Genomic DNA, 8,947 nt, shown 5'->3' with positions numbered 1-8,947 from the left:
ACTGGGTGTTTTCCTTCTAAGGACTGAAGGGACCACTCTAGCATAAGGAAAAAGGTGAACATAAGATTGGCCATTCTGGGACAGACCAAAGATCCATCTAGCCCTGAATCCTGTCTTCCAACAGTGGCCAATGCCAGATGCCCCAGAGAGAGTGAACAGAACAGGTAACCACCAAGTGATCCCTCTCCTGCCATCCATTTCCAGCCTCTGACAAACAGAGGCTAGGGACACCATTCTTATCTATCCTGACTAACATGTATTGATGGACCTAACCTCCATGAATGTATCTAGTTCTTTTTTGAACTCTGTTAAAGTCCTGGTCTTCACAACATCCTCTGGCAAGAAGTTCCACAGGTTGACTGTGTGCTGCGTGAAGAAAAACTTCCTTTTGTTTGTTTTGAATCTACTTCCTATTAATTTCATTTGGTGTTGGCAGATACTGTCTTTAAGCTTGAAAGCTTCTCTCTCTCACCAACAGAAATTGGTCCAAAGATATCACTTGGGTCTCCATGTCTCTGTAAGGCCTGGTCTGCACTAGGACCTTAGTCTAAAATAACCCCTCCAATGTTGAATTTCTAAGCAGTGCATCTATGCTATCAAGCCCATTATTCCAGAATAACGGGCCATGGCATTCACACTCTGTAGTCCTACTTTTCATGGGGAATAACACTATTCCTGAACTTGTAATTCTGAAATAACGTTAGTGTGAATGCTCCGGTGCCACTAATTTGAATTAACTGGCCTCTGGGAGGCCTCTTGCAGTATCCCAAAGAGTGCTTCTTGGACTCTAAGTCTGAGGTAGCACGTCCACATTAACGGAGCCTGCCTTGAACTATATTCAATTCTTCTCTGTAGTGAGGACACAGTATTTGGAATTTGTAAAATCAGATGCCCAAAAGTCAAATTCAGTAAATTCAAAATAATTTCCTAGTGTAGACATGGCCTAATATCCTGGGACTCACCTGGCTATGACAGCACTGCAAATGTATCCTTAATGGTGTCATTTTAATTTAATTGCAAGCATCTTTATATCTTGATCTTCCTGCCTTCAACTCAGGGTTATTAAAATTACAAACCCTGCCAGGATTCCAAGGTGGAATTTCCATTACTTTCTAGGCAATTTTTAATCAGATCAAAGGGGAAATCAACAGATGTAATAATCCTGGGTAAACAGTATTTGGGCAACCATCTAACTCTGGGACTGTTCCAGCCAAAAATCCAAACACTTTAGTTATTCTAGCTTCATTAACACAACATTCCTTCTGCAGCAGAGCAAAGCAGCCAAGTTTGCGGAGGGGCTTTGCCGTTGGATCAAGCATCCAGGAGGGATGGCTGTGGTCAACCTGTGCCCTACATATTGTGCAGCGGCTGTGTCCTGGCCCCCCAGGAGCAGCTGAGACCCAGGGCTGCTTCTGTCTCCCTGTTTGTGGTCTGGCATCGCAGGGTGCTTTGAGAGATTTTAAGAAGATTCAAAATAACCCCCAGACTGAGCCACACCGCACAATTGAGCAGTTCCAGTTGGGCAGGGGGTTGATTTCTGCACCTCACCTGTAAGGCTGATCAGAAGAAAACCCCCAGGGAGAGATTTAAAGGGGTATTTGCCACCATCTCCCCCCTCCTTGTGGAAATCTTCCAGCCTGAAAACTTTTTTCCCCTTTGACACTTGCATGGTGAACACTAGGGGCTCCCTCCTGCTCCAAGAGAAGTTTTTCCTGACTTTTTTTTTCTTCCCACTGAAAAAAAAAAATGTGGAGTTAATTATCATATGTATATGTCAGCTTCAGGAAGGGGGCTGTACTTGGCTATCCCCTCCGAGCCGGAGTGACATCGGGTTTCTTTTCTTTTTTGGTGTGTGTTGCTAAAGGGGTGGTGGAAAGGACCTAGGGAAATAAAAGTTCAGACACAAGCCACTGCCAGCAGCAGAAGCCGCCGCCGCAGGAGCAGCCAGCAGCCCCCGATCCCAAGCAGCGCTTTGTGCGAAAGTGGCTTTGCAGGAGCCCGGCTTCCATTCATTGAGCCTGCCTCCCAAAGGGGGCTGAGCGGCCGCTACTCCAACCCCCCGCCCCGGGATTTGGGGGCTTCCAAACTTGTTGGCAAACTTTTCTCGGTTGCATCGTGCCCCCCTTCCTCGCCTCCGCCGAGGACACTGAGCGATTTGAGACCAGCACCCACAGCCTCTCGCCTCTCCCCTGCCTGCCCCCCACCCCCTTGCCCCGGCCGGGATACAACTCAGGAGCCAGCAGCCCCACCGCCAGCCAGCGCCTGCCGCGCCGCCGCCTCGGGACGGGCTCGCTCCCCGCCGGACCATGCAGAACTACAAGTACGACAAGGCGATCGCCCCGGAGAGCAAGAACGGGGGCAGCCCGGCCCTGAACAACAACCCGGCCAAGCGCGGCAGCAAGAAAGGGCTGCTCATCTGCCTGGATCTCTTCTGCCTCTTCATGGGTGAGCGCCGCCGGCCCGCCGCTTTCTCCTCTCTCCTCTGACCCCTGCGCTTTCCTGGGGGCAGCCGCCGCGGCTCGCGCTCTGCGCCCCTCTCTGCTGGAAAGGAAGAGCTTCGGGGGCCGGGGGTGGGGGGGAGTTGCCTCTTGCAAACTTGCTCACTTCTTTCCCCACCTCCAGGCGTTTGGCTGCTGCTGCGGTCTCCTTTGCAGGAGTTTTGTGTGTGTGTGTGTGTGTGTGTCTCCTTTGCAGGAGTTTTGTGTGTGTGTGTGTGTGTGTCTCCTTTGCAGGAGTTTTGTGTGTGTGTGTGTGTCTCCTTTGCAGGAGTTTTGTGTGTGTGTGTGTGTGTGTGTGTGTCTCCTTTGCAGGAGGGTGTGTGTGTGTGTGTGTGTCTCCTTTGCAGGAGTTTTGTGTGTGTGTGTGTGTGTGTGTGTGTGTCTCCTTTGCAGGAGTTTTGTGTGTGTGTGTGTGTGTGTCTCCTTTGCAGGAGGGTGTGTGTGTGTGTGTGTCTCCTTTGCAGGAGTTTTGTGTGTGTGTGTGTGTGTGTCTCCTTTGCAGGAGGGTGTGTGTGTGTGTGTGTGTGTGTGTCGTCCTCCCCCCCCCCTATTTCTCTCCTGCAGTCAGATGTCTAGTCCCCAGCTGGGTGAAAAATGACTCCCCCCTCCCAAAAAAAAAGGTGCACGGCAAAGATTTGCTGGAGTTTACACGGGCGGCGCCTAAACCGAATTCCACTCAGAGGGGTGTGTGACCAAAGCAGGGGCAAAGTTGTGAAGATGGTACTAAAAGCCACTGGGGCTTAACTTTCGAAACCTGCCCCCCCCCCCACCCTCCCCTCACAGTGCCACAGCGATGTATTGAAAACACAAAGTTCTCCTGGGGTCAGTCCAAATAAAATGGATGTCCCAGCAGAGAGCAGACACAGCTTCTGTCTGTCCCCAGTATGTAAACACAGCATCTCTCTCCCCTCCCCCCGCCGCGGGCTTCAGGAGTAGCTCGGCTAGGGGGACAGGCAGGCTTTTCATGTTTCTTCTGTCTAAGCAAATGTTTGGAAGGTGCCATCTCTGATTTACTCTGCTGGGAACATGGAGCATGCCCCCTGCAGAGTACAATAACTGCGAGGGGGAGGCGGGGGATAATGTGCGTTTTGTCCTACTCGGTTGTTGATGTCGTAAAGGCGTTAGTTGTTTTTCAAACTACAGTGTGAGTCGATATCTGCAACTGAGCAAAAGGGAGGGCAATACATTGGTTGTATGGGTGGATTTGGTACTTTAAGACAGAGGTTGACATGTTGCAGGTCGGTGTAAGAGGCAGAAAATTACACTGCTAACACTCCTCTTTCACTATAGCAGTGGATCTCCTTAATCAAGAAACAGGCTTGCCTCACCTTCACAAACCCCCTTTGGAAGAGATCTGGTGAGGCAATATTAAATCAGAAGATTGATTAAATCACAATTGTTACTTGTCCTTGTAGGTTTAGCTACCAAGCACTGCTTTGACAGGATGATAGGTGTTTCACAGAGAGATTACACTGATAAAGAAGCCAGGCTTGCTTCTTCTTGAATAAGGCCAGGCGAGGACATGAAAAGATGATCTTCAGACTCTAAACTGGTGAAATCTGGCCTCATTCCACTCACTGCAATGGAGGTTCATCAATGTACATCCCAGCAGGGTTTCACCATGTGCAGAGTAATTTGTGTTGATACTGTCCAGTGTCATGACCTCATGCATGTATATCACATCTTAAAAAGCACTTTCATAATCCTCATACTAACTCCCCAGTGTAAATTAATGCAAGGACAAGACAGAAATCACTCTTGTGAACCCTCCCCCCATTTTCCCCAGGCGTTGTATAGTTTGTAAATGCTGACTGAAATGCCACTTCAAGCAGTTGGGCTCAGAGACATCTTTTCAGGAGGTGAAAGCCCTCTCTCATTACTCTATTATGTGTCATATGGTGATTAACACTTAAACTCAAAGGATTCAGAACAAGCCTCTTAATCCCAGAAAGACTTTGTCAAATGCTCATTTTCCCTTACCTACTGTGTGGAAACAGATAAGAACGTGTTAACTGTTTGCAGTAACCCATCCCTGACTCACTAGGCAAACTCAAGAAAAGTATGGGTGGGTGTGTTTTTGAGGCTGTGAGGGGCTGGGGAAGGTGATTTTTTTCCTTAACCAAATATAGACCTACCGCCTCTGCTCCCAGTGCAAGTTTTGCTTCAGTGGAGTAGGCTCAGACCCCCTGTTTCTCTTCATATTCTCTTTGATACAATTTTGTGATGCTGGAAAATAGCACTAACCTTTCTGACAGTTGTAATTGACAGGAAAGAGAACCAATAGTGTAAGCTTTTATGTTGATTTTTCCAAGCAACACTTCCCTTCCCCCCCATAAGGAAAAATGTACATAAGATGTATAAAATGCACGTGTTAAACATAGCATAGAGACTGGAGAAAACACTTGAGGTTTATTGAAGGGTTTTGTGTTTGTTTTGCTTTGGGTTTTTTGCCTCTAAATGATGTATCACAACACTCTGTGCTGGCAACAAAAGAAAAAGATATGGCTCTAAACAGTATCCAGGGGGCACTGTGGTCTAGTGCATCAAACATAAGACCAGAAATCCCAGATCTGTGTTCCAATTCTGTTTCCAGTATAGATTTGCTGTGTATCCTCAGGGAATTAAACTTTCTGTGCTTCAGGTATCCCATCTGAATAACTGTACTTATTCACATTAGTAAGCTTCAAGGACACCTACAGAGGGATGCTGCATATCAAACAACTAATAACTTAACAAAGGACTAAGCACATTTCATGAATTATAGAAACAGCTGGGAAGAAAGCAATAGGCATTGCAGGTTACTTTTGGCTGTTGGGATATATCATTTGTTCTAGTTCAATTTTCCCCTCACCCTTCAAAGGTACAGATGTCTTGTTATATGTATTTATAGGATAAAAAAATAACAATTTCCTTGGAGTATCATGCGTGCACCAAAGAAAGTAATTTAAGGCATCTTGTTGTAACAGAAATCTAGAAATCTGTTGCTGTGCTTTGGCTAGAGAAACTGCGTTTTCACTTAAAGAAAAATATAACATTTTCAACAGTTTCTCTCAAAATACCTTGCATTCTGGAATATCCAGCATTTGAAAATAGTTATGTATAAGGTTGAATATTTAATTGATTCATGCAGGAAAAGTCGACTGGCTTCCAACAAATAAATTAATAACAGAAGCATGTGATTTTAATATTCTAGACACCAGAGTCTTTAAAACAATTGTTTCTGCTTAGAGCACATTTTTCTGAAGACTGTCAGTTTGATTTAATTTTTACGTAGTTTATTGATCATCTGGTCTCTATTACTAGGCACTAATATATTAAGAAGAGAGACATGGTTTTCTCTTTATATTCCCACAGGAATACAGAGTAGTGCAGAAAGCTTAATCTTCTTATATCTGGAAAAAATAAAATATACGATATGCTCTGTATAAAACCAATGTTAAGTAAAAAGATATAAACTAGCCTGACTAACCTCATTCTTCTAAAAAGAAGGTTAAATTCCTCGAGAAATTATTCCTACGGATCAGATCCTCCAAACACTCCCATGAGTTCTGTTAATTCTAACTGCACACCTTGCACAAGCAAATACTACTTGAATGAATAAAGTTTTGGAGACTGGAGTCCTAAACTCTACAGGAATTATCTGTCACGTGTTACCAAAGCACCAATTTACTGCTTATGTTAGAGGTGGATAGTGTATGCAGTGTAACTGCCCATTTATGTTGCTTTGATGCCGATTATTTCAAGTGAGGGCAGAAGGTGAATGGTGCATATTCTAGTATATGTAAGTAATATGTGAAAGTGAGAACATAATTTGAGCAGCTGATTGAAGGAGTCTTGAGTCTGGCTTAATCATGTGCAGATGCATACAGCTAGTAAAACTGTAATAAGACAATTATATAACCTGTTACCATGATGTACGTGTGTGGAAGGTCTTTACAAATGTACTCAAATTAATAATAATTTCAGGATTGTTGAGGGATTGATTATTCTGTGTCACAACTACCATATGTGAGTACAGTAACAAAGATCAGAAGCTATTAACATCAAGGGAAGGAACTTTTCTGTTGACCAGCTGACAGAAGAAGAGTCATTACTTTCTTAATACAATCTCATCCAGGGAAGAGAAAACAGTAACATTTTGTAGTGTTCATGAGCTCTTGATTCCCATCTAATCTTTATTTTATACCTTTAAGCTTTTAAGAAAAAAAAGGCCTGTTTTAGTTAAGCGTAGTTTGTGTTCATTTGTTTTTGATGCAAAGAAGGTACTTCAGCAAAAGGAAATGTGATCTATTGGCAAAGAGGGGACAAATTTAAGAAGATGAATGCTCAGTTGATTAGTAAAATGAAGAGTAGTGACTCCTCTTTATCACTAACATGATCTATTTTATGGTGGTGGGATGCAGTAGTAAAGATACCTTGCTGAATTCTCAGCTGGTGCAAGTCATCAACGTCCCCTTGAATTGAGTGGACCTGTGCTGATTTATATCAGCTGAGAACCTAGCCCATAATATACAGAATAACAAGGAGACAAGTCTTTAGGCTCTTCTGATTTGGAGGTGGCTCATACAACTATTAAAACTTTCCTTTTCATTTGCAATATTCTATGATGCCACATTTATTTCTACCAGAAATATTCTTTTAATCTAATGTGAATGTGTTATTTGAGTGGGCAAATATAAAATATTCTTGAAATTTCTATTAAAAACATGTTTTCTCCACTATTAACTTTTCAGTAGTTACTTCTGTATAGAGTCCTTTGTTTAAATACATAATCAACCTCCTTCTGAGAGCAAATTACCAATGAGAAGATTAGATGTGTGTGTGTGTGTGTGTGTGTGTGTGTATGCGTGTGCGCTCATGCGCTTTTATGTGAAACATTTGTTCTGGGACAGCCAGATGGAAATAAGTACAGTAGCCTTTCTCAGGTGCTTCCCTTCACTTAAATGTGAATAGGTATGGAAACCTAACCCCACCTTAGTTTCCACCCATCACTAAGTAAAATGTTTATCCTAATGCAAGCAGAATGGTAAACACTGAAAAGTAGTCATATCTTTACTTCAGAGAAATCAGTGGGAATAAACCAGTTGAAAAGTTGGCAGGAAAGGAGACATTTTACTGGCTGTCATTTAATTACAGGTTGAATGGATTCTGCAAGAAATACATTTGAGTCAATTAAAGCTTATACTGAGAACAACTCTGACAATATTCAGTTACTGAGCCACAGATGAGGAGTTCTTTTTCAGTTCTGTGGCCTGCAATGTACAGGAAGCCATCCAAGATGATCATGATAGTTCTTTCTGACCTTGAGAGCAATGAGTAATGTCTACATATTAACTTTCCTTTTTGGCCATGAGCAATGTCCACAGATTAAGCACCTTCATTAGTTGGACTTTAAACTACTAGGTTATCTGGAAAAAATCCCCTCTCTGTTTCCTTCCTCATTGAAGCCAGCCAAGAATCCCTAATCATCCATCTTCTTGGGTGTTTGTTATGTTTAATTGGAAAACGATATGTACACAGGTCTGGTTAGAGTTCTGCCAGGAAGGAGTTAAGACTCCTCAGTGCTCCAGCTACACAGTTAAATGCAGATTGAACCTTTCTAGTCCTGCACTCTCTGTTCCAGCAACATCCGTGGTCCAGCATGATTTTAGTTAGCTGTATGTCCACTCATCATGGGTGTGGCCCAGTTTCCCGTGGCCCCATAAAGTTTGTTTACAGCCACCAGTCCTGGCTGTGAGTATTCTGTGTTGTTATTTAGCTCTAATTTACCCGTAACAGCCCAGTAAGCAGTAGAAGTGTTGGTAATGCCGGTAGACAATATTGACCTTCCGTGATTCTGCAAATTCTCTGGTTTGGCATAGGTCAGGTCCCGGGGGTGCCAGAGTAGAGAGGTTCAACCAGTAGGAGCAAGACCCACTTCACATTCAAGAGCAAATTGTAGGACAAGCATGCCGCTCTCTATGCCACTGTTGGAAAGGTTTAAAAAGCAAGGGGGGGAAAGGAGCTCCTGCTCTTGGTGGGAGTGCCTAGTTCCATCTGCTTATTACGCAATGACCACTCACACATTCCTTTATCTTTGCTGACAGTCTTTGATACCTCTCCCCCGTGCACAGAGCAGTGTTTGGCAGCAGTAATGCATAGCAAAAGGGAAGCGCGTATGGTCTATGAAGCCCAGACACAGAGAAAGAGAGACACTGTCAGCCAGCCAGAAACCCTGTGCAGGCAAACTGCCATTCGTTAAGGCAGGAAGGATTACCACCGTGTCGTGGTGGGCTGGAGAGCATGGGCACTCAGGTTAGTGTTCAAAAGCAACCGACATGCCCACAGCCATCCCTGGGTAGCAGACACAGGATATTCTCCCTGGCCCACCTCATGTTAAAATTCACTATGACTCTCTGAGTGAAGGCTTCACTGTCAGTGGCACTGCTGCATAGCATGACTGTACAACT

The 8,947-nt window shown here is 44.2% G+C and overlaps 1 protein-coding gene across 1 annotated transcript in view; it reads left to right on the top strand.

The window, feature by feature from the left end:
* The first annotated feature begins 1,866 nt into the window (after window positions 1–1,866).
* Window positions 1,867–8,947, top strand: part of PLPP3 (phospholipid phosphatase 3) — a 78,473-nt gene continuing 71,392 nt past the window's right edge. Inside the window, exon 1 of the mRNA XM_075936053.1 lies at window positions 1,867–2,445. Coding sequence (XP_075792168.1) covers window positions 2,307–2,445 — 139 coding nt within the window. The 5' untranslated portion in view covers window positions 1,867–2,306. The remainder of the gene's footprint in view (window positions 2,446–8,947) is intronic.

The sequence above is a fragment of the Pelodiscus sinensis genome, chromosome 9, assembly GCF_049634645.1.
Source record: "Pelodiscus sinensis isolate JC-2024 chromosome 9, ASM4963464v1, whole genome shotgun sequence".
NCBI lineage: Eukaryota > Metazoa > Chordata > Testudines > Trionychidae > Pelodiscus > Pelodiscus sinensis.
The sequence above is the reverse complement of the archived record's forward strand: the minus strand, read 5'-3'. Positions and strand labels throughout refer to the sequence as shown.